The sequence below is a fragment of the Saccostrea cucullata genome, unplaced genomic scaffold, assembly GCF_032062105.1.
Source record: "Saccostrea cucullata isolate Sc308-1 unplaced genomic scaffold, CSIRO_AGI_Scuc_v1 ctg91, whole genome shotgun sequence".
In the NCBI taxonomy this organism is placed as follows: domain Eukaryota; kingdom Metazoa; phylum Mollusca; class Bivalvia; order Ostreida; family Ostreidae; genus Saccostrea; species Saccostrea cuccullata.
The window spans coordinates 228,940-255,499 of record NW_026930680.1 but is presented as its reverse complement, the minus strand read 5'-3'; the positions used below and the strand labels follow the sequence as shown (position 1 = coordinate 255,499).

At 34.5% G+C, this 26,560-nt stretch overlaps 1 protein-coding gene across 1 annotated transcript in view; it reads right to left on the bottom strand.

Annotated features, from left to right (window-relative positions):
* The window catches only part of LOC134229591 (uncharacterized), a 47,962-nt gene extending 31,734 nt beyond the window's left edge, over positions 1–16,228 (bottom strand). Inside the window, exons 1-9 of the mRNA XM_062711340.1 lie at positions 13,702–16,228; positions 10,654–10,781; positions 9,514–9,677; positions 7,568–7,709; positions 5,532–5,727; positions 5,210–5,448; positions 4,504–4,726; positions 1,787–2,029; positions 1,209–1,340 (exon numbers count right to left, since the gene is read on the bottom strand). Coding sequence (XP_062567324.1) covers positions 1,209–1,340; positions 1,787–2,029; positions 4,504–4,726; positions 5,210–5,448; positions 5,532–5,727; positions 7,568–7,709; positions 9,514–9,677; positions 10,654–10,781; positions 13,702–16,228 — 3,994 coding nt within the window. The remainder of the gene's footprint in view (positions 1–1,208; positions 1,341–1,786; positions 2,030–4,503; positions 4,727–5,209; positions 5,449–5,531; positions 5,728–7,567; positions 7,710–9,513; positions 9,678–10,653; positions 10,782–13,701) is intronic.
* Between the last annotated feature and the right edge of the window lie 10,332 nt (positions 16,229–26,560).

The window sequence follows — 26,560 nt, the reverse complement described above, 5'->3', positions numbered from 1 at the left end:
TTAATATGTAGGTCAAAGTCCTAGGTTAAGGTCAAATGGTCAAAGTTGTTAGTATCTAAAGAAAAAAGAATAACATATTTGAAGTATGAAAGCCCTAGCCCAAACTGATCAGAAGTTTTGGCCTAGTAAAAGTTGGTTAAAATTTTGCGAAACTAGGTCAGACTCCAAGGTCAAAATCAAGAGGTCAAATTTGATGGTACTCAAAGGGAGGTTTTGTCGCAAGAAATTCCCGCTGAAATATGAAAGCCATAGTCTCAACCAATCAAAAGATATGGGCAAGGTAAAAGATTTGCGGACAAACAGATTAAAAGACGAACAGGCCGACGGACGACAAGACAAAAACTATAATATCCCCAAATCTTCGATTACGGGGGCATAAAAACAAATAACTTAAAAGGAAACAAGGATTAAAATCTTAATAAAACGCCTTTCAGGTGTAATGCAAGTCAAACACCTGAAAAATTGTTACATCAAAAGTTGAAACTTTCATTTCAATTTATAATTAGATATAGATAAATTTAAATCATTAAGATTTCAACGTTAAATGTGTTTAAATTTTAAGTTTGGATCAGTAATTCTTCTTATTAACCCGAATTGTTATAACTGTAGCATTCAAAATATCAAACCATACACTTCAACTTATTTGTAATTCTAACTTGAATGCTCATCACTAAACAGAACCATTTAGATAGTCTGCTTAAAATTGGCACAAAAGTTTTGTAGAATTATAATAAAATGTTATTTTTCTTCTTCTCTGTATAGAACGGGCTACGTATGGAAATTGACAAAAATAGCAAAGATCATTTAAGTAAACTAAGCTAAGAAATGATCTAAAGGGTTCTAACAATCTGCTCTAAATTTCACCAAATTCAAAATTTCCAACAATGTACTTTGTTTTAACATTCAAAATTTCTTAAACAAAATTTTTATGATAAGCTGAACATTTTGAAAGTTTGGGGGAAAAATACACAAAGAAGCCTTTTTATACTTTGATTTTTCTATGTCAAATACATGTAGTATTCACAACATATTTCTATTGATTTTTTTTGCGAAAAAGGATTCAGAAGATAGTGAGTTCTTTTATATATCTGCATCAGAATGGTAAATGAATAGTTAATATGATGAAAACATTCTCAATCGATGGTTTATAGACCCAAATACTTTTCTGAATTTTCTTACGCAATATTTTAAGAACTCTTATCACTTACCACTTTGAACGAATGATGCAACAAACGTTCCATTGTCATTTGATAAAGACAAATTTAAGGTTCTCAAAATATAGTCGGGGTTATTGTCAAAGTCTGTTGTTAAGTCTCGTCCATTTCCACGAACATACATGCCTGTATTTAAAACAAAAATAGAGAATTAGTCAAAAGTAAACACTAAATTTCTGTTTAAATTATTATCTCCTTCCCTGAAATAACCTTTGGTCACCAATCTGACGTCGAACAATTAACAAAATGCGAATATTTTAAAAAACAGACACAAGTTTCCGGGAAGAAGCTAATAACGAGAAATGTAAAAAAAATTCTTTGGAGAATAGGAAATTAAATGCATGCATTTTCAAGCATCTTGTCCAGTAAAATAAAATACGGATTTTATCACGGTTACCCAAAATGTATACAAAGAAGATTGTCGAAGAATAAAAGTGTCCATTACCATGAATTGAGCTTCAAAACTTTTAAATATAGGACAATTTCGAAAACCTGCATTGGATCTTACATGTATACGTAGAAAGTGATTATTTGGTTAAGTTTTCAATACAGTGTGTGCATTCAATCCTTACGTGTTTTGCTTTTTGACATTTCCACCTGTACAATAGATCCCGTTTGGTCTTTTGCAACAAAGGCGCTAAATGTAGTAGCGTTTATCTTTGTTCCGTTTGCATTAGTTGTTAAATCTGTGCGGGCCTGGAGTTCAAACTCAGTACCGTTATGGTCTATTTTCATCATTGTATATTCACCATAACCATTAAAAGTGTACGCTCCACCATCCAGTGTATTGATATGTGGATCTCCGAAGAACCACGCTATAAGAACCATTCAAACAAGTCAATTATTAATTATTACAAACGATATAAATATAATTAAGATAATAGCTTTCTTTTCAAGAAGTACAGAGCACATTGTTATATGTATGAATATGTAACTCTTCGGTATACAAGTATCATAAATGATAGTAAAATTAGATTCCTGGGTAGATGGAAATCGGATGCATTTAAATATTGCATAAGACACGTGACACCATGTTGATACATGTATATGCTTGAGTGGAAGTGGATCCTCGGAGCAGATTTTGTTTTGTTAATTGTGTAGGATCTCGACTTTGAAGTGATTTTCAAGAGTATTAACTTATGGGGGCATATGTTTATCCCTCATCCAGAACAATAGTGCCTAAGTCATTTGTTAATACTTAGGCTGGTAGGTGACAAGATCGCGTGCATATAAACATTTAAAATGGTGAGGAAGCTTACAGTGTGAAAGACTTTACAATATGGGGGTATATGTCTATCCCTCATCTAAAACATTGCTCGAGGTAGTCCTTAAGTGAATACCACACACATGTGAACTTAGTAAAGAACAGCGAATTAAGATGATGATTTGTGACTATAAGGGCATATGTTTATCCCTTATCGAACATTCTACAGAGTCATTCGTTAATACTTGGGACCCACAGACATAATACACTAGGATAAACTCATTTGGTTGTGATGGGGGCATATGTTTATCCCTCATAAGACACTTGTGAATTCAAATTTTTTTTTATCATAATTGAATTGTAAAAGATTAATAGAAACAGTATCTTGTCATATATATATTTCATGAGAAAGTTGTTTTGTTGCATTACGGGACATATGTTTATTCCCATTTTTGTAAATTTTACTCACTTTTGGTATGATTTAAGTTTGAGGTGTGTTGCCATTTATTTTTCCTTTATGGGTCTGAACTTTCTCTATTTCGGTCAAGTCAGTGGCGTTTTCAGACCCATTTTCATGATTTTTCTGTTAAATCTAAGTGGTAATTAATGTAAATTTGGATTATCTCCCTTTACAAAATTGGTTTTATTTCTCATCTTGATATCTTGTGTCTGTTAAAAATTATATGTCATTATAATAATACTTTTGAGAATTTCAAACAAATTATTAAACGTCACAAAGGTGGCAACACACGACAAACTGTTTTACAGACTTTTTATTCATTGAAGGAGGATAAGATAAGGTGTTCTAGCTTTGAAAGGATTATGGAAAGAAATTAACCAGTTGATGGGTAACCGGGGTATCAAAATACTTATTGCATTAAAATAAAAGAAATTACCAAAAAGTATGTTATAGTATCTACAAGCTTATCTTTTTAAAATGGTTGGTACTTGTAAGCTAGCGCTGTAGCATAATAAGATACAGAAAATGGTATCAACCATTTGTTAAATTTGCTGAATCGATTAATTCTAAATAGGAAATAACACTGATTCACTGGGAGTTGAGTTGTCTAGGGTGTCACAATTCAGAACGGCGAATCTAATACTTCACATCGACAATGGCTTAACTCCTACCTGTGCCGTAAGCATTCTGTATTCTACTGTAATGTCAAGTGTAAAAGGTGACAAATAAAATGTCAGTAGAGCTAACGAGCATTCAGTTTATAATATTCCAGCGTGGTACGATTTTTTAGCAATCGCATCTTTTGGAACTTTGAGCTTGCAAAGATGGATCCATGAAAGTAGATTAGAAAATCTAGGTATTCATTACAATTTTAGAAATGTCTTGTTTTTTTTATAAAGTTACCAAGGGTATGTTTCTGTTACTTTTTGTTCATTTACGTGCAGGTTAGATAACAAAACACGAAACATGGTCATATGGATTTTTTTTATGATAAAAACATAATTTATGCTTTCCAACCTACTGTATTACTGTATACAGGGTTATTTTCGCCCCGCTTTATTTTCGTCCTTTCAATCTTGCAAACAATTTTGCCCCATCTTAAATTCGCCCAGTCACACTTTTGTCTTAAAAATTATACACTTTACTTTATTCTTTGAATTCGCCCAGTTTTAAATTTGCCCAAACAAGGCTAGGGCGAAAAGGGCGAAAATAAAACGGGAGTGAAAATTTTCCTGTATACAGTAATCTGAAAACTTTTTTTTTCTTTCTCCGAGCTCGAGCTTGCCAGAATTATCAAGGAAGTTGCAATTACTGTAAGGAGAGCTAGATGTCTAGAATCCAGCATTACTTTATGACATCAGTTTTTCTTGTACTTTTATGTATAGGTTACAAAGGCGTCGGAAGAAAATTGAAAGGGGAGAGAAAAACCAACAGAAGATATAAGCCCCAATCAATGCCTATATTAAGTCTACATTTACAAAAATAGTGGGAAACGGGCTAACCCGCTATTGGTTAGACAACCATTATTCTTTAATCAGAATTCAGATCTAGACTTTAATTGCCTGTCTCTAACGAAATGTATAGACATATCAGACATGAAAGGCAAGAGTAATGTTTATTATTACCTGTTCGAACCGGTAAAAGTCTGAGACAGAAGTTGGTCGTTGGTCGTAAGTTGTAAAACCATTCACAATGTCCTGCTGCACAGCAAACTTCTTTACCTCTCGCATTATTTAGATAATACTCCCTTGGCTGGAAGAGTGGATTTTCTGACAGCACTGATCCGGCCTCAGGAATTCGTCTGCTTAAAGGTCCCAGTAAACCAAAAATCAGCTGATAGCAACACTCCTTGGTTGAAAAAAATATATATTGAACAATATTTGTGACCTGCTATTGAATATTAATAATGAGATATTTTCAAAGAAATGTACAATGTATTTAAACTTGATTGAACGTATATTTTATATCATTCTGTAAAAAAAATAATTTACAGTGGCACATTTAGCAGATTATCCTTGTGCTGATCAATGAATAATGCAATAATATTTTCTTGTTTATTTGAAGATTAAGTACATACAGATACTGGATAATACTGATCATAAAAAATCCTCTATTTGCCAAAAACATCCAGACCCATGCTTTTATTATATTCAGAAGAAATTCTCTGTGTTTCTTTTGATTTTTAAAGCAAGAAAAGGGATTTAGTTTAGCAATTTCATTGATTAATGGCCTCTGAAAATTGCAATTTACTTCGATCACAAACTTACCAAAGATGATCCAAATGTCAATGATACATAACAAGCAACGTTGTTAACTGCATCACAAACTTACCAAAGATGATCCAAATGTCAATGATACATAACAAACAACGTTGTTAACTGCATCAAATCGAAAAAAGGCAAATCGAGAACCAAAGAACCTCATAGCAGAACCACTACAAGGACACGTCAACCACCAAGGAAACGGGATTCCCCTTCGGGATTGCACCACATACCAGTTATAACATTCAATCTCCAGTGGATTTGCCACGATACCTGATGTCATTTTAGTAACCCAGAATCCTCGAATCCCTATAAAAGGTAAAACTGTTTCAGGTGTTTTAAGAGCAAACCATCACAGATGGAGTAACAACAAAGCATGCAAAGAGTCGTACCTGTATTACCAGGAATGGCAGTCATTCGAAATGAAGCTTGCTGATTAGAATAGGTATTGCTTTCTACAAATCGTCCGTATCTGTAGCCCATTGAGATTCGGGTACCATGTGACGGAGGAACATTTACATCTATATGGTTTATTACATTAAAGGTGTCTCGACCATCAGAAACAATAAGCGATTGAAAAGTTACTCTCTGAAAGTTAATAATTAAACAATTAATTATCATTAAACAATTGAACGACGTACGAGTATAGCAAAGTTTTATATTCTCCATCTTGAATGAAGATTAATTCAATTCTGGCCTTCATGATAAAGAGCATAGGTAAAATTCTTATGAAAAGGTAATCCTGTACCATACCAAATTAAAAGAAAAAAAATCTTACTTCCAAATAAAATTCCTACGCCAATTAAGGGCGTCAGGCAGGTTTAAGCTGAACACGACTCGTAAATAGGCATACGCCATTTTCGATATCATTATCTACGATACATCAACAACTGGGTATACTCTTCAGATTCGTCACACCTGACTGTTTTATTGTCACGGGTATTGGCGTGGAATAGCGACCCGTGTTCGTGCTGGTTACCTTGCATTACCTTTGTTTACATTTTATTGCAGCTACGTGTGTCTTTTTGTTTGTATACTGCACTGACCTGTACACCTACGAGGGGTGATCAAAAAGTTCACGAACTAATTCAATAACTTCCGAAAAAGAAATGATATGGGGGTTCAGTGTTAAAAATGTTTCAAAGTAGTCCTTTCCTATTTTAATACGCATCTGAATCCATTCTACCCATGCCCGAATCACGTGATATTGGCGATCACTAACATGCCCTTTAGCGTTCTGTAACAGAAGCTTAAAATTTTTTCGGACTCTTCTATTACTTACCATGCAAGTTATTTTTTGCAACAAAAACAGTCCATTTGTCAGAAAAGGCCTAATCTCTGCAATAGTTTGGGTGGATAATGATACCCTTTTGCAGAATGAGCATGGTGACCATCAAAATTCAAGTCCTCTGTCTTTTTAGCGTCGTTTATTTCAGGTGGATAAAGTATGGGTGCCTTCACTTTATCATATCTGATATGTTTAAAGTCTAAAGTAAACGATATTTTAGGGATTTGATAATTATATTATTGTTAAGATATTCATCTATTTTTCTAACTGTAAGTTGGCGATCTTTCAAATCAAATTACTTTACAAAGGACACGTCTCTCTCCCAGTTTGCTTTCACCGGGCAACAGAACAAACATCATTTTTAAACATCTCCCTTCCTTCAGTGAAACAATCAATCCAATTAATGACAAAACTTATGGCAAGTCTTTTGTCATCATAAACCGTGTGCAAATTATTATAAACTTGTACGAAGGAATTTCTAAGATATACGTTTAACTTTACAGCCGTCTCGAAGGAATAAGACTGAGTCAACCATTTTTTTGTCACAAGTGATCTACCTTATGACGTCATTTTACATTGTGACGTCACAAACACGAAGCAAAACGTTCCATTACATATGCTATTTATAGAACATATGTATGACTCTATGTGTGCCAAATTTCATTCTGATCTAAATTGCGGTTTTGTAAATATGGAGATAGTTCGCGAACTTTTTGATCACCCCTCGTATAATTGTAAGTTTCTTTGATATCTGACTTTCCTGCATAAGACGAAGTATTACGTTATTATTGCCGCTACCGAGTGCTGTATGGCATACGTCCGTCGACACCGGTGTCGACTGAATACACTGAACAGTGACAAAGTCCTGCCCTTTATATAGGAGTCTGCAGGTAAAGCGATTCGCAAAACCAAAATGGCGGACACACTCCTTTTACGAATCGTGTTCAGCTTTAGAATTAATTTTTACATGGTACGAAACAGTGGCTTGAAAGTTTATATCAAGCTGAATTGGCAAGCAAAATTACAACGGAATTATACTGACTCGCATTTTTAACAACTGCACAGCAGTTATCAGAGGGAAAGACCATCATATTTATTAAATGAAAATGATGACGCAAAGTATTTAAAATTTAATCATACCTTTGTGTCGTCCATGTAAAATGCGAGGTTATGCCATGTAACTTTGAAAACGACGGAGGATTTGAAGTTTTGAAAATCACTGAAATATGTTTGGATTATTCTGTCCACTCGGTTTAATATTTCTTCATCGTTTTGATTTTCCCTACAATGCAAAAAAAAAAAACAAAAAACAATCAATCTTTGTATATGGGGGGCATATTGGTTAGCAGCTGCCATAAGTAGGGCTGGGACGATATATCGAAATATCGATATATCGTGATATCTGTAAGGACGATACGCATATCGATACATATGAAGAAATATCGGAATATCACCCCAACAAATCTGACTTCTGTTTTTCTTTGTTTATTTAACATTTGGGGTTTAATATATAAGATAAATAAGCTATCTATAATATAGATAGGAAATAAATAATAATTAACACCATTTGAGTAAAATATTTTTGTTTTACAACATATAAACAACTATTTTGAATAAATTTTTCTTATTTGCAAAAAATAATTTGTTTATTTCAATGCAAAAAAAGATTTTATAAGCAATTAATCATATCGTGATATATATCGTATCGTGGTTCAAATATCGTGATACGTATCGATATAGAAAAAGTTGTATCGTCCCAGCCCTAACCATAAGGCCGATTTTTCTCATATATATTTTCATCTTTTACTTGAAAGGCGTCATATTGGTACACCAGTATCCATTGATGATGACGTGACCTATATTGATTTGAGGTTAAAAGGTCAAAGATCAACTTAAATGGACATGCAAAAATAATGTTTGCTATTCCAAAGATAGGCAGTTGCTAAAATATTTGTGCAATATTGGAAAAAAATCAGAAAAGGTTTTCCTGAATTTAAGACTGGTAAAAAATATTTAATTCAATTTTTATTCTGTTAAAACTAAACTTTTTGATACACTAGTAATAAGGAAAAATGTCACATCACATCATCAAATTTATTTCAACCTTTAGATTCTTCTAAAAATTTCAATTTTAAGGATGTTCTAAGTACTTATGACACACCAAATTCACAAAAATGAGCGAAACAAAGTTTCACAGCAAATAAGAAATCTCAAAGGTCAAGGTAAAAAGGACAAGGTAATTGGTATCCAATGAAAGGTCTTGCTACAAAAAATACATATGTGAAGTATGTAAGCCCTAGCCCGAACCCTTTAAAATTTATCACCAAGGTTAAAAATTTTAAAAAGTACTTTAAACTCCAAGGTCAAAGGGTTAAATTCTTGATATCAGATGAAAGGTCTTCTCACAAGGATTAAATATTTAAAATATGAAAGCACTAGTCTTAACCCTTTAAAAGTTTTGGTCAAGGTTTGCTTTTTAAAAGTACGTGGAACTCCAAGGTCAAGGTCAAAGGGTGAAAGTTCTTGGTATCCAATGAAGGGTCTTCTCACAAGGATTAAATTTGTGAAGTATGGAAGCACTAGCCCTTACCATTTAAAAGTTATGGCCAAGATTTAATTTTTTACCTAAGTACAGAAATCTCCAAGGCCAAAGACAAAAGGTCAAAGTTGTTGGTATCCAATGAAAGGTCTTTGCACAAAAAATAAATATATGAAGTATAAAAGTCCTGGTATCTACTGCTCAAAAGATAAGGCTACAGTAAAAGTTTGGAATTTTTGTGTAAAATTGTGTCAAACTCCAAGGTCAAGGTCAAAAGGTCAAAGTTGGTGGTACTCAAAGAAAGGTCTTGTCACATGGATTGCACAGGTAAAATATGAAAGCCATAGCTCCACTAAATCAAAAGTTATGGGCAAAGTTTTTGCGGACAAACAGATTAACAGACAGAGAGACAGACTTACGGACGCGACAAAAATTTTATACCCCCAAACTTCGTTTACGGGGGCACAAAAATTAAATAAATCATCCCTTATTCAATTCTGCATTTTTTGGCCCAAAATATTGGACATTAATACTATAGAAAACACACCTTTTATATACTCTGTAGTACACAGCAGAATCCGTTCCCGTTGTTATTAAGTCCACCCAATATGGACAGAGGATCCTGCGGTTAATGGTGTCTGGATCATTTAAATCTTGGACTAAAAAGCTGCCATAAGGCTGGTCTAGTCCCAAAATGCCATTCACACTTACCTAAAGAAATGAAATCATATTCTTTTTGAATTTTCAAAGGGCCATAAACATTATCTTTCTATGCAAAGGAAGTAACTGTTTATTATATTAGTGTGTGCTTTATACTGTTCACGATATAATCTATTGTATCACAGATAAATATCCAAAATTATTGTCAATATTCCTATAGCCGATATTGAGTGACTGACGCGAAACACACTCAATGAGTTTTCAACAAGATTCATGCATCTTATATTCGTGCATATATAAAGTAATACATTGTACTTTAAACGTATTTTGCTTTTCTTTTTGTCGACTTATTTTGCTTATCTTGGAATACTGACTCCTAAAATGTATTGTGTTTACTGGTTTCTTGAACGAACAATCTTATTTCATAAATCCTTTCTTATCGGTAAAAAGAAACTTGTTGTCTTCGACGCCATACAAACAATACTTTCTTTAAGAAAACCTTTCCAATTTTTTTACTACTCATTTTTAGAAATAAAAGAGAAATGTTATTCATTTTAAATGCAGATTTGCAATGTTTCAACCACCTAAGGCCTATAGCATTATATCATTTATTGAATGATATCATGATCACGCTTTCATTTGCAATGGTCGAAATAATAATACAAATATTAGATAGTTATCATGTTAGCATAAGCCTTATATCTGCATGTGATTATTTTATATATGTTTGATATAATTTATATTATTATTTTACATGTACTTAGGCCATGCAAAGTTAATTACTTGGTTCTCAGGCCTTTTTTCAAGAAATATGATGAGGGAGGGAGGCATTTTTTTTTTCTTTTTTATTGCCCCCAAAACATGATGAGACAGCTTTTTACATTGTACAAAACCTCAAAAAATGATGAGGGAGGTGACTTGGTGTTTATATTTTACTGATTTAGCAATAAAAAGGGTCAATGAGGCACCCTTGGAAGAGATGAGGGAGGGCCTGAGAACCAAGAAATTAATTTTTTTTTTGCCTTACGTAAACATCTTGAAATCCATCACTTGAACCGTCGCCAATCTGTAGTTGAGTAGGAGCTCTTAGGGCAGATGATACATCATCATCCCCAGTCAGGGATGAATCTTGTGCAACAGAACCGAATGGAATAGCTTCTGTAACATTATTATATTTACAATATAACATTCATTCAGACCTCTAGCATTGTAAAAGTAAAAAAAAAAGTTAAATACAAGGAATATTTTCATACTGTTTCAATATTCGTTAATGGATCGACACTGACAAAAAATACTAGTAATCAATTTTCAAGACTTTATTTTTCAAAACAGAAACATTCAATTAGTAAAACGGGCGCAAAATAAATTTCGTTAGGTATACTCGTATATACTCATATGTCACATAAATCAAAATTTAGTGATAAATCGAGGTCCAGAACTTGACCGACCTACAATGTCTCATAGTTAAGCATCAGGATATGTCCATTAGAGGTATTCAATGATAGGGACATCTTGAGCCTTTTTAATAGTCATTCATGGACATGGTCATTGCTTATTGATTAAAGATCTTGTCTGAAAATGAGCAGTACAAATCCATACACTGCTATGCATAAAATATTAGAAAAGTATAAATATAATCGTCCTCTGACTCTATCCGAGCCTTCAATCAATTCTCGGACAATTTTAATATTAAGATCCAATATTATTTGCGACGATGATCATTCTTGATTTATTGGGTTACTTTAAACATTTTTAAACAGGTTGCTTTCAGCGGTTCTTTGTTACCGACTTTTATGACCGAGCTCCCTGCACCTAGTTCCGAAACCAAGTTCCTATTGAAATGAGCACTCGGTGCCTCACCCTTACTCAGGATTACTAAACCTTGTACTTCAGCTCAATTTCCTGGCTAAATTAACACCTTTGCTCTGTACCCTAGCCTTACTTTTCTTTCTTTCTATCATTACCCTTTTTCGCTTCTACAACTGCTTACCTCTTACTCTGGAATTCAGTATGATTCTCTGAGCTTTATATCGCCAAGGGATATACCTATCCAAACAGGGGTGAACAGGAATACGGACTGTTCCATTAGTCACACCAATGTTTGAAAGGTTATGGCCCATTGTCTCATTCAGTATTCATTTAAAAAATAAAACCAGTAAATATTCTTATAAAATGTGCTAAAACACAATGTATTTACCATTCATAACCATCTTTATTACCATCATTTTAAATTCTAAATCCCAATGACAAACGTTTTTAAATATCCCATGTATGCATGTAATCCTTTGCTTTTCTATATTAATGAATCGAATTTTATTTATTCTTGATTAATGACTGTCTTATATTGCCGATTTATGGCATTTTATTTCCAAGTGTGCTGAGGAAGAATTAAATTATAATTTATACATCATTGTGAACTTAAAGGAGAAAGAAACGCAGGGTAATATCATATGCGAAATACTTTTGACTTAGCGACCGAAATCTTGTTGATTGTGCAAAAAAAAAAAAAAAGAAATGCTCTGTATAGGACCATGTGCTAAAGTAACTGCCCTTTTGAGATCCAGAGTAACACGCTAGCGCAAAAGGATAACGCGCTAGCGATTTGTATGCAAGCATGACGGCGTGTTGTGTGTTAGCGCGACGGTATGTTGTGTAAAGTTGTGTGAGCGTGACTGCGTGAAATGTGTTAGCATGACGGTGTGTTGTGAACAACTTTGCGCTAATGTGTTGTTCCTAACGCGATGTTACACTTTTGAAAAAGGCCCTATAGGGACACCAACATAGTCGTCAGAGAGAAATAAGAATGATTTCCAACTAACCCTATCGGTAACGCTGGTGCAAAAAAAACGTGATATGAAAAAAAAAGTTTTTCATCCTGCCATCTGTTTGATTGCCACGGTATCACCACTAAGACGTACTCTACTATATAAAGCAATAATAAAAATAAGTTATCTAAAACTTAAAGAAATCCATTTCTCTTCTTTATTCTGAGTGATACTCGCATTCGCGCTCATTTGCATCGTAAGCCAAATTATTTATATAAAGCCCCCGAAAATGTTGGCAGATTTTGTTTAGACTTTTTCGTATATATTCACGTTTACTAAATCAAATGACATCCGTAATTTCTTTGTTTTCACTTGAAATTCTTTGGGACTGTAACTGGACGCTAGGGTTTGAATGTGTCGGTATAGCCGAGCTAATATCCTTCACGCGCAAAGGAAATATTGAGATTTTTTTGTCATTTTTGGTGGGCACCGTCACATGAATTCAATAACTTATGAAATATCAGTCAATATCACATCAGATTTTGGCAATTTATTAAAAAAAAGATGAGTCTAAATGATAAATAAAAATAATAAAAGATATCATATATTCGGAAAAAATCGTATGATTTTTTTTTTACAAAAGTTTACCCTGCGTTTTATCCGAAAAAATCACAGCTTACAACTACTCGAAGCTTGTTGCTGCACATTTCTTTTATAAACATAGGTCGATAGCGGCTTGGATTTGAACCAAAGACCTTGATTGCGGAAGCAGCGCTCTTCTGACCTAACTAGCGTGAGATAAAAAAGAAAAAGGGAAGCAACGTCGGTCCAAATTAACATGAGTCATTCTTAAAAAATATTTTTATATCAGACAATACTTTTCAGTCAACGAAATAACACCAGGAATTTTTAATAAAAACTACATCTTAACTTGTGGCGCATTCTATTAGAGTTGTCTATTAAAATTGAATGCTCTACTATGGTAAAATTAATTTACAAAAACCTCAGGAATGTTCAAATAAAGATATTCATTGGTAAAATGTTTGATCAGACTCAGGCTGTGGCAACGAATCAGCAGGGCAATTTGATGGAATGGATGTACCGGTAAATCTGTCGTCACAAGCCACGGGGTTTGTGTCCATGCTATTTCCATTTGAGGAAATAGCCTGGACACAAAAACCCTTTGCTTGCAACATTGTGATATACCATGATTTCCTTATGAGACAATTTGTTTCGTCATTTCTTTGCTGAGGTAGGATAACACGTAAATTCTCAACTTCATTTTCTATTTGAACAAAAATAGATTATACCGTTAACAGCCGGCGCACTAGTTGTTGTTGGTGGTGGTTCTGTTGTAGTTGTTGGTTCAGGTGTAGTTGTAGTTTGATGCGGACTTGTAGGTTCTGTTGTTGTGGTTGAAGGTTCTGTTGTTGTGGTTGAAGGTTCTGTTGTTGTTGTTGAAGGTTCTGTTGTTGTTGTGGTTGAAGATTCTGTTGTTGTTGTTGAAGGTTCTGCCGTTGTTGTGGTTGAAGGTTCTCTCGTCGTTGAAGGTTCTGTTGTAGTTGTTGTAGATTCTGTTGTAGTTGTTGTAGATACTGTTGTTGAGGTTGAAGGTTCTGCTGTTGTTGTTGTTGAAGGTTCTCTTGTCGTTGGAGGTTTTGTTGTCGTTGAGGGTTCTGTTGTAGTTGTTGTAGGTTCTGTTGTTGTCGTTGAAGGTTCTGTTGTTGTTGTTGTTGTTGTTGATGGTTCTGTTGTCGTTGAAGGTTCTGTTGTTGTCGTTGAAGGTTCTGTTGTAGTTGAATGTTCTGTTGTTGTCGTTGAAGGTTCTGTTGTAGTTGTTGTAGGTTCTGTTGTTGTCGTTGAAGGTTCTGTTGTTGTTGTTGATGGTTCTGTTGTCGTTGAAGGTTCTGTTGTTGTCGTTGAGGGTTTTGTTGTAGTTGAAGGTTCTGTTGTAGTTGTTATAGGTTCTGTTGTAGTTGTTGTAGGTTCTGTTGTTGTGGTTGAAGGTTCTGTTGTTGTGGTTGATGGTTCTGTTGTCGTTGAAAGTTCTGCTGTCGTTGAAGGTTCTGTTGTTGTTGTTGTTGTTGATGGTTCTGTTGTCGTTGAAGGTTCTGTTGTTGTCGTTGAGGGTTCTGTTGTAGTTGTAGGTTCTGCTGTAGTTGTTGTAGGTTCTGCTGTAGTTGTTGTAGGTTCTGCTGTAGTTGTTGTTGGTTCTGTTGTCGTTGAAAGTTTTGTTGTCGTTGAAGGTTCTGTTGTAGTTGTTATAGATTCTGTTGTTGTTGTGGTTGAAGGTTCTGTTGTTGTGGTTAAAGGTTCTGTTGTCGTTGAAAGTTCTGTTGTCGTTGAAGGTTCTGTTGTCATTGAAGGTTCTGTTGTCATTGAAGGTTCTGTTGTAGTTGTTGTAGGTTCTGTTGTTATTGTGGTTGAAGGTTCTGTTGTAGTGGTTGAAGGTTCTGTTGTCGTTGAAAGTTCTGTTGTCGTTGAAGGTTCTGTTGTCGTTAAAGGTTCAGTTATAGTTGTTATAGGTTCTGCTGTTGTTGTTGTTGAAGGTTCTGTTGTTGTGATTGAAGGTTCTGTTGTCGTTGAAGGTTCTGTTGTTGTTAAAGGTTCTGTTGTTGCTGTAGGTACTGTTGTTGTTGTGATTGAAGGTTCTGTTGTTGTGGTTGAATGTTCTGTTGTCGTTGAAAGTTCTGTTGTCGTTGAAGGTTCTGTTGTCATTAAAGGTTCTGTTGTAGTTGTTATAGGTTCTGCTGTTGTTGTGGTTGAAGGTTCTGTTGTCATTGAAGGTTCTGTTGTAATTGAAGGTTCTGTTGTCATGGAAGGTTCTGTTGTTGTGGTTGAAGGTTCTGTTGTCGTTGAAAGTTCTGTTGTCGTTGAAGGTTCTGTTGGCATTGAAGGTTCTGTTGTAATTGAAGGTTCTGTTGTCGTTAAAGGTTCTGTTGTAGTTGTCATAGGTTCTGCTGTTGTTGTGGTTGAAGGTTCTGTTGTCGTTGAAAGTTCTGTTGTTGTTGAAGGTTTTGTTGTCGTTGAAGGTTCTGTTGTCATTGAAGGTTCTGTTGTAGTTGTTGTAGGTACTGTTGTTGTTGTGGTTGAAGGTTCTGTTGTTGTCGTTGAAAGTTCTGTTGTCATTGAAAGTTCTGTTGTCGTTGAAGGTTCTGTTGTCATTGAAGGTTCTGTTGTCGTGGAAGGTTCTGTTGTCATTGAAAGTTCTGTTGTAGTTGTTGTAGATCCTGTTGTTGTTGTTGTTGAAGGTTCTGCTGTTGTTATGGTTGAAGGTTCTGTTGTCGTTGAAGGTTCTGTTGTCGTTAAAGGTTCTGTTGTAGTTGTTGTAGATTCTAATGTTGTGGTTGAAGGTTCTGTTGTTGTTGTGGTTGAAGGTTCTGTTGTCGTTGAAGGCTCTGTTGTCATTAAAGGTTCTGTTGTTGTTGTCATTGTAGGTTCTGTTGTCGTTGTACGTTCTGTTAATGTTGTTGTAAATTCACTTGTGGTTGCTGAAGGTTCTGTTGTTGATGATGAAGGTTCTGCTGTAGGTTCTGTTTTAGTTGTCGTGGATTCTGTTGTAGTCGTTGTAATTTCTGTTGAAGTTATTGAATCTGTTGAGGTTGTTGTTGAAGGTTCTATTGTTGTCGGTTCTGTTGTGGCAGTCGTTGAAGGTTCTGTTGTTGTTGAAAGCTGTGTTGTAGTCGTTGTAGGTTCGGTTGTGATTGTTGTAAGTTCCGTTGTTGTTTGAGGTTCTGTTGTAGTTGTCATGGAAGTTTCGGTTGTTATGTCTGTGGTTGTTTCTGTTGTTGATTTTGTTGCCAGTAGAACAATTATTGCAGCAACAATTCTGTTCATTTTGCTTTTATTATTGTCTGGAAATCAAAATAATTATTATTTGATTATTTCTTCGTTTGCATTTATTTTTCATATCTAAACTCATACAGAATTTTGCTAAGTTCTAAACACTTCAGTTCATATTTAAAAGGCACGTCCTCTTTTTATAGGTATGTCTGTCACAGTTGTAATGTAAAGAGCTTTTGTACAGGTTACCTTTCTATTTTTAAGTGCTGCTGTGCTGATTACTGATCTACCGTATGGACCAATGAATTTTCACTTACCACCAATTTATAGCATGTTTTACTACTGTAGAAGTACTTTTTTTCCGTGTGGTATTAATTTACGCTTTGTATGCGGTCACAAATTTTCCGCGGAAATTTGTCCAAGCGTACTTAATATAAATGTAAGACATTTAGTGACAATCTAGAAAATCCGCGTAATTTTCTACCCGCTGATTGAACAGAAACTGAGATTCCGCGGAATTATGATCCCGTGGAAAAAAAGTACGTCTACAGTAATTTGTACACTTTATATATGCATGTTTAACTATGTTTGTACCTACCTGGTGACTGCAGATTGTAATAACGTTCATTTAAGATCGATTCGATCAAGGTGATGATAAATTTTGATATTTAGTTAGACGTATAATTCTGTACAATAATCCTCTAATTTTCAATAAGTTATCACAGAGAAACCAAAATGGAAATTGAAATATATAATATTACGCGCCGAAAACAGTAATATCACTCTACCATGCTTCATACCATTTCCGAAATTGTTTTGAAAATTTCAATTTTTAGGTCACCTGAGTAAACTCAGGTGCTCTATTGCTATCCGTTTTCGTCCTTCGTCGTGCGTTGTGCGTTAACATTTGAATATTTTCAGCTTCTTCTCTGTAACCACTGAATTAATTTCAACCAAATTTTGCAGAAAGCATCTACGGGTGAAGGGGAACAAAAATTGTGAATTTCATGGCCCCTGCCCCCCTGGGGCCTGGGGGTGGGGTCAAAACCATTAAAATTAATGCAATTTTAAAAAATCTTCTTTACTCCTGGACATCAAGCAGTAAAACGGTTTGCATTATTGAAATCAGCATTGAGTCTTCCACCAAAATTGTGAAATTCATGGCCCTTGGGTCAGGGGTTCTAGTGCTAGGGCGTGGATAAATGAGTATATAGTGAAAATGCATTATTTCTTTGAAAATCTTCTTCTCTGCTCCCGGGTATTAAATATACTGACTAAGTGCATGGTAATGATGAGCGAGAGTGCCTCTACCAAAATTGGGAATTTTATGGCCCCAGGGTCAGGGGTTCTGGTGTTAGGGCGGGGTTGTATTGATTATATTGTGAAAATACATGAATTCTTTGAAAATCTTCTTCTCTGTTCCTAGGTATTAAATAAAATAACTAAGTACATAGTTATAATGAGCAAGAGTGCTTCTACAAAAATTGGGAATTTTATGACCCCAGGGTCAGGGGTTCTGGTGTTAGGGCGGGGCTATATTGATTATATAGTGAAAATACATGAGTTCTTTGAAAATCTTCTTCTCTGCTCCTAGGTATTAAATAAAATAACTAAGTACATAGTTATAATGAGCAAGAGTGCTTCTACAAAAATTGTGAATTTTATGGCCCCAGGGTCAGGGATTCCGGTGTAGGGCGGGGCTCTATTGATTATATAAAGAAAATACAATAAAATAAATCTTTGAAAATTTCTTCTCGGCTCCCGGGTATTAAGCACATGAACACCTATATAGTTATGATGAGCAAGGGCCCTTAACTTCCAGAATTGTGAATTTCAAGGCCCCAGAGTCAGGGGTACCATAGGGGGGGAGCTGTACTTATATACTAAAAATGAATGATTTGAAATATGTTCCTTGGTATTAATCAAATATTTTTGAAAAGCAAGGATGTGTGGTAGGGGTACTACAGATTAAAGCTGAATATTACTGATTAGTTGAAATGCATTTTTTGTTCTCCTACCCTGATTGTGTTTTAAGTTACCAAACTAAGCAACTGCTAAGTGTATAGTTATGATGATCGATGGTGCCTATTTCAAAATTGTGAATGCATAGCATCTGGCTTAAAACATGAATCAAATTCAATCACTGGAAATTGTTGCATAATGCTCAGGTGACCTATAAGGCCCATGGGCCTCTTGTTCATCTCCGACATTTTTAATTTTCATTTTTCATTTCCGACATATTCAAGTATTCATCTCCGTCGACATTTTTTTCATTTTATGTTTGTTTGGTGTTTTTTTTTTTTTTTTTTTTAATTTTGTTTTGTTTTGTTTTGGTAATGAAAGCAGGATTGAAGAATTCAATTATGAGAAAAAGTGGGCGTTTACATTTCTGAAACCCTGATATATCAAATGTCTTGGACATGAGTTCGGTGCAATCATTGAAACTTAATTTAGAGAACATTAAATGTTATACAAGTAACAGCTTTTTAAAAAGCTTGCCTGACTAACTCAATCAATTTATCTGCATGAAGAGTGATAATCCTTTTGAGCATAAATACCTTTGTGGGTTTAAAACATATCCTAACTTTATATTTTGAGAACCTTGTGTAATTGAAATCTTGATTTTATTCAACTTGTAGAAGAATCATCTCTACACTGCATATTAAAGGGTTGTTATTCTGATAGGGGGGAGGGGGGGGGGGGTAGGTCTTCAAGTGGTATGATCTGCCCTTGGATCTAAATTGATTTTAAGCTGCATTGTAACACCTATTATAAAATATTTTTTCAAATCAGGCATTGTAAACACTTTAAAAGATGGATATAATTAAATACACATTTTGTTGTAGTATATTTTCTCCTCTGAAGAAAACAGTAGTAATGTTTGTTCATTTTTATGCCCCCGTAAACGAAGTTTCGGGGGTATATAGTTTTTGTTGTGTCCGCCCGTCTTTCTGTCTAGCTGTCTGACTGTCTGTCTCTCTGTCTGTCTGGCTGTCTGTCTCTCTGTCTGTCTGTTTGTCCGCAAAAACTTTAATCTTGCCCATAACTTTTGATATTTCACATGTGTATTTCTTGTCACAAGACCTTTCTTTGGGTACCACCAAATTTGACCTTTGACCTTGTTCTTGGAGTTTGACCCGCTTTTACATGAAAATTTTTAACTTTTACTTTGGCCATTTCTTTTGAACAGTAGATACCAGGACTTTTATACTTTACATATGTATTCTTTGTTGAATGACCTTTCATTAGATACCAACAACCTTGATCCTTTGACCTTGACCTTGTAGATTTCCGTACTTGTGAAAAAACTTCAACCTTGGCCATAACTTTTGAACGGTAAGAGATAGGGATTTCATACTTTATATATGTAATCCTTGTGAGCCTTGTGAGAAGACCCTTCATTGGATACCAAGAACTTTGACCCTTTGACCTTGAAGTTTGACCTACTTTGAAAAAAAGCAAACCTTGACCATAACTTGTAAAGGGTTAGGGTTAGTACTTTCATACTTTACATATTTAATCCTTGTGACAAGACCTTTCATTTGATAACAAGAACTTTGACCCTTTGATCTTGACCTTGGAGTTTGAACTACGATGTTCTTTTAAAAAAATTCAACCTTGGCCATCACTTCTGAACGGTTAGGGCTAGGGCTTCCATACTCTACAAAAGTATTATATGTGGCAGACCTTTCATCAGAAATCAATTACATTGACCTTTTGACCTTGACCTTGGAAATTTTTATACTTATTGAAAAACTTTAACATTGGCCTACTTTCAAATTTCACAATTGTTTTCCTATGAGAATACCCTACTTTTGGTATCAATTAATTAAATTTGAATTTAAGAAAAGTTTAAAATTGCTATGTGCCATACGGAGGCATCAGTGTTTCACAAACACATCTTGTTTTTCTCTTAAAAGGGGGATGTTCCTCTGATATATTGAGAATGAAATAAGTAAATTGAATATTTAGGCCTTTTTGGAAAGAAATATCCAAGATTTTTCACTGATTTTTTATGTTTATTCTGTGCATCTGAACAGAGACATATAAAAGATCATGCATCTGGAGACGATGACCTGAATTACATTGTTTATTATTATTGAACTGGTCCATTTATGGAATAAACCAACCGCGGGATCGGGTAGCAGATTAGAACAAGATGTGTTTGTGAAACAATGATGTACCCGTATGGCAACATAGCAAAGATTAAACTTTTCTTAAATGCAAATTTATTTAATTGGTACCAAAACTAGGTATTCTCACTGGAAAACAATTGTGAAATTCGAAAGTAGGCCAATGTTAACGTAATTGTCAATAAGTACAAAAAATCTCCAAGGTCAAAAGGTCAAGGTAATTGGTATCCAATGAAAGGTCTTGCCACATAGAATACCTCTGTAGAGTATGGAAGCCCTAGCCCTAACCGTTCAGAACTTATGGCCAAGGTTAATTGTTTTAAAAAGTAGGTCAAACTCCAAGGTCAAGGTCAAAGGATCAAAGTTCTTGTTATCAAATGAAAGGTCTTGTCACATGAAAGCACTAGCCCTAATCCTTTGAAAGTTATTGTCAAGGTTTGTTTTTTTTTAAAGTAGGTCAAACTCCAAGGTCAAGGTCAAAGGGTAAAAGTTTTTGGTATTCAATGAAGGGTCTTCTCACAAGGATTACTTATATGAAGTATGAAATCCCTATCCCTTACTGTTCAAAAGTTATGGCCAAGGTTAAAGTTTTTTTTACAAGTACGGAAATCTACAAGGTCAAAGTCAAAGGGTCAAGGTTGTTGGTATCCAATGAAAGGTCTTTTAATGAATAATACATATGTGAAGTATCAATATGTCCTGGTATTTACTGTTCAAAAGATATAGCGAAAGTAAAAGTTTAAAATTTTCATGTAAAAGCGAGTCAAACTCAAAGGTCAAGGTTAAAAGGTCAAATTTGGTGGTACCCAAAGAAAGGTCTTGTCACAAGGAATACACATATGAAATATAAAAGTCGCGGCTTTACTTAATCAAAAGTAATGGGCAAGGTTAAAATTTTTGCGTACAAACAGACAGAAAGACAGACAGCTAGACAGACGGATGGACCAGACACTACAAAAACTATATACCCACGAAACTTCGTTTACGGGGGCATAAAAATCATTTCTTTTGTGTTGCATGTCCATATATTGATATATACGATATGTTGTTTTAAAGATGGATATTAAACTTGTAGACAGAATTTCTGAAGCATTAAAAGGAAGTTAAAAGGATAAACTTTATTTAATTCCATGGAAGATGGCACACCTATTCATGCAATAGAACACTGCAAGGAAAAGGCGCGAAGATAGCTTACTAGTGACATTTGGCGCCAAAAGAGCGATTGATCCCTTTCGTAGAATATGAATGGACTGATCCAGTAGTATAGAATGCAGAAAAAAAATTGACGGACATGTTGAAACAACGATTCACATGAAATAATCTGTTCCATGCAAAAAGAGTAAAGGAAGTAATCATTGCAGTATTTAGTATCAGTAATATCATTCTTTTTTCTGAAAACTGTTTCTTTTAAAATGCAGGTAAAGAATTCCAATGTAAATCAGCTTGCACAAAATCTAGCTCTCTAGATATGACCACAGTTTCGGATCCTGGAAGTATCAATTCTTATACAGCCTGACGCCTTGACCTCAGGTAATAAAAAAAGAATACATGCTCATTGAACTAGTTTAACTAGACTTGGTGCTACATGTACAGATGATGTATACATAATTTTTATATGAAAAGCATATGTTAGTATAAGAGTTGTTGTAAATTGTGCTGTATAGATAAAACTAATTTTATTACAACGTGTATTGGTAACGATCCTCTAATAAAAAAAAAACTAATGTCCAAATAACTGTATCTCACTTCTGTTCTCAATGACCGTGTAGTGTAGAGCGGCGCTGCAAGAATTCCATCGGCATGAAGTTTTTCGACTTACTTGTGTCTGACTTACTTACAATGAATATCAGTTTTCTTAAAATCAGATAAAATGAATAAACTAGATACGATCTCGTTGCGAGCAACGAGTGGGTCTTCCGTCCGATTCTTGGTTAGATGAGATTAGATTTTAATTGGAGATTTTCTTTCAAAAATAATTTTAAAGATTGTGAAGAACGATTTTGCCTCTATATTCTGTAAAAAGATATTAAACATTAAAGACTTATAAATTCGATTTTTGGCCCCTCACGGCCACTTATATTAGGGATAAGCCGTTTTCTTTCTTCATATTATCATAAAGCTCTCAGGATTTTGACAATTATTTGCTTAAGAACTATTCAGAGAATCTTTTTCATTTTCGAGTTATTTGCAAAAGAAATATTTAGGGGTCAACCCTTAAATTCCTTAATGGAGACGTTTAGCAAAAAATGAAAGATCGTATATTGTTCAGAACATTATTTTGAACATCTTTTGTTCAATATTACTTATCAAAATATTTCCCACTTTTGAGATATAAAGCGTCCAAGATTTAGCATTTTGGCCCCTTATGACCCCTAATTATGTACCATACGACCTTAAAATCATAATACATAGTTGTAGATTGATGAAGTAAACATTTTTGCTTCCGTAATGTATAACAAAATATTGACTGCAAAAGAGTTATCGATTGAAGCTTTTTGGCTCCTCTCGGCCCTTAATTGGAGTGCCCAGCCCCTTTTTCTGGATTTTACCTTTAATCTCTCAGGATTTTGAACACTTTTTGTTCAACAACTATTCAGAGATTCTTTTTCGTTTTCGAGTAATTAGCAAAAGAAATATTTAGGGGCCAACCCTTCAACTCCTTAATGGGGACGTTTAACGAAAAATGAAAGGTTGCATATTGTTCAGAACATTATTTTGAACATCTTTTGTTCAATATTACTTTTCAAAATATTTCCCACTTTTGAGATAAAAAGCGTCCAAGATTTAGCATTTTGGACCCTTGTGGCCCCTACGTATGTACCATACAACATTAGAATCATAATACATAGTTGTAGATTGATGAGGTAAACATTTTTGCTTCTGTAATATATAACAAATATTTACTGCTATAGAGTTATCGATTGAAGCTTTTTGGCCCCTCTAAGCCCTTAATTTGACTGCCCAGCTCCTTTTTCTGCATTTTACCTTAAATCTTTCAGGATTTTCAACACTTTTTGTTCATCAACTATTCAGAGATTCTTTTTCGATTCCGAGTTACTTGCAAATGTAAAATTTGGGGGTCAACCCTTCAACTCCTTAATGGGGACGTTTAGCGAAAAAATGAAAGGTTGCATATTGTTCAGAACATTATTTTGAACATCTTTTGTTCAATATTACTTATCAAAATATTTCCCACTTTTGAGATGTAAAGCGTCCAAGATTTAGCATTTCGGCCCCTTGTGAGCCCTATTTATGTAATATATGATATACAAATCATAATATTTAGTTGTATATTGTTAAGATAGACATTTCTGCTTCAGTAATGTATAACAAAATATTGAATGCTACAGAGTTAATGAATAAAGATATTTTTGGCCCCTTTTGCCCTTAATGTGATGAGTAAGCATTTTTTTTCTAGTATCACATCATACATCTTGTCATTCCCCACAAATATTGTTCAGTATGTCTTAACAAAATAAATATGCTTTGAAAGATATGATACAAAATGTCTCGAAAATTCACTCATGATTCGTATCCTAGATTTCGACCCCTACCGATCTTCCATACTGGACCTTTCTGAAAAAAATTAAATTTAATGTGCAGTACAACAAGGTGTCGTCTATCATTGCTGAAAATTTCAGTTCCCTAGATAATGCCGTTTTTGGGTTTTAGTGCGGACAAGGAGACCCTCTAAAAATCACTACAAGGGCGATAACTTCCGACCGGAAGTGATTTTTTCATATTTGAGTGCACAAAAATTGTAAAGAAAAACTAGAGCAAAGCTCGTTGCAAAGCAACGAGTGGGTCTTCCTTCTAAGCAATAAGCAAAAAGTGAAATGTTCAAAAGTCAACTTTGCTACCATTCTTTACTTCTTTGACTCAAACAGCAAAAACCCTTTCTTAAAGTCTGATTCTGGAGTGAGCACAAGGATAAACAATCCAATGGTAATCTCTCCAACACCATTGAAACTGTACCTACAAAATTTATACAACCTCATATTTTGACTTTGATTTGTAGACATATACTAGTATCACCTATGATGCAATCATATTAGTGAAGTGTTTTATGCTATGGATATATCATAAGCTTAAAAATTGCTTCAAAAACATTTACACAGTATAATTAGATAGTATTATAATAGAATGTAATCCCAATGTGTTACTGATGAACTATCTCCATTTTTTTGTCAGTCAGAAAAAAGACCAATACTTTTACAAGAAAAACTAGTGCTAATTGTAACGGGGACCGTTACAGATGTTCCCCAAACGCTCCCCAACTCCCTTTTGGTACCATATTCCCTGGAAGCTTCATTAAATAAGACAAACTCGATGCATTTGAGACTTTAACAACGTTTACCCAGAACTGTAAAAAGTTCATTCAAATTTTAGCATTGCACGCGTGCGCATGTGAATGCATGTGCGTAATGACTATATCATCTTGTCTACACAATCTATATATTTTAATATACTAAATATTAAAGTATTTAATCCAAAAGTATTAAAAAGATGCGCTCATTCAAGTGTTTTTTTGATTTTGCTCATTTCACGTGCACGCACGTGCATACATGAGCATGGTGACCATACCTTCTTGTAGATGTCCGTTACATCTATCTATGTTCTAAATCCCACCCCATTTGGTTAAAAACCAAGGGAGTTATAGCTGTTTAAAGTTTCAGCCAATCAGATTGCAGCGCACGTACATGCACGTGTATGCATGTGCATGGTGACCATATTTTCTTGTAGTAGACCAGTATTTCTATCTATGTTCCAAATCCCATCCTGTTTGATTGAAAATCAAAGGAGCTATAGCTATTTAAAGTTTAAGCCAATCAGATTGCAGGGCACGTGCATGCACGTGTTTTCATGATAATTGCTATATATCATGTTGGAGGATATTCTAATGCATGACTTTTTTCAAAATTTCAAAGGATTTCGTCAAAAAACAAGAAAGATATTGAGACTTCAGTTTCAGCCAATCAGAGCAAAGCGCTCGTGCATGCGCATGAGATCTTGCAATTTTGACCATGTCATATTGTCTTTGCAACTAATATATCCTTATGTTATAAGTTTCAAAGCATTTCATCAAAAATTTAAAAAGTTACGCCTTTATCAATTAAATCGGTCATTTCACATGTTGCACGTGCATGCTCTTGCAAGCACGTGCGCGCAAAATGACCTTCGTTCCGCAAATCTACATAACATGTCTACTGACCCTAAAAACATTTCACCTTAGTAGGATGTATAGTTTACGAGATCATTCCCGGACAAAAAAGTACCCAGGAAGAAGAAGAAGAAGAAGAAGAAGAAGAAGAAGAAAAATAATAATAAGAAACAGAGTAAAAACAATATGTTCCCCAACTTTGTTTGGGGAACATAATAAGAAGAAACAGAGTAAAAACAATATGTTCCCCAACTTCGTTTGGGGAACATAACAAAGGAATGTGTTGTGCATGTTTCTAATTTGCAGACCTCCACTGGCAAATGGTGGTATCTCAATAAGAGTGTAGTAAAGTTCTCTGAACAGGACATTCAACAAAGAGATCTCCTTTTAAAAGCACTGCCCTTCATATGAACAAATTTTATTCCCCTACACTAAAGAATGCTCTGTGCCAAGTTTAACTTAAATTGTCCTGTGGTTCTGAGAAGAACATGAAATTCTGATGAATTTAATTCAAAGATGATAATGGGTGACTTTTATTTTTAAAAAAAAATTACTAAAGCATTAGATCATATGAGTTAAACTGTATACAGATTTAGTGCTTTGTTGACTTTGAAATATGATTGGACATCCCTTTGATCTTATGTTTGAAACAACATGTACATGTCCTTTGTGCTGAAAAATGCACATATGTTAATGGTGTAATTGTTTATGGCAAAATAGTAACTTTCCTTCAATAATACTGTAAAAATACACATATTATATCTTAAATATTGCTGCTGAAGACAGAGCTTTATCATCTTAACCATTAGCATTGGTATGCCTTCCCTTAAAAACGGAAGACCTTAATACATATCTATGTAAACATGGAAGATCTGACACATTTAAAAAGAACATTTATTCCAAACTAAACATACTAGATTCTGTAACAAAATCTATTTCTCTTGAAAAACTGAAAGCAATTGATATGTTCATATTTGTCAAATTGTGGATTTATGTCTTTTTCTCAAATCTAAATTCGAATATGCTATATTTAAAGTCATCCTCTTAAACTGAGACTGTTTCACATGACAGTTTCGATTTCATTACGCTGTT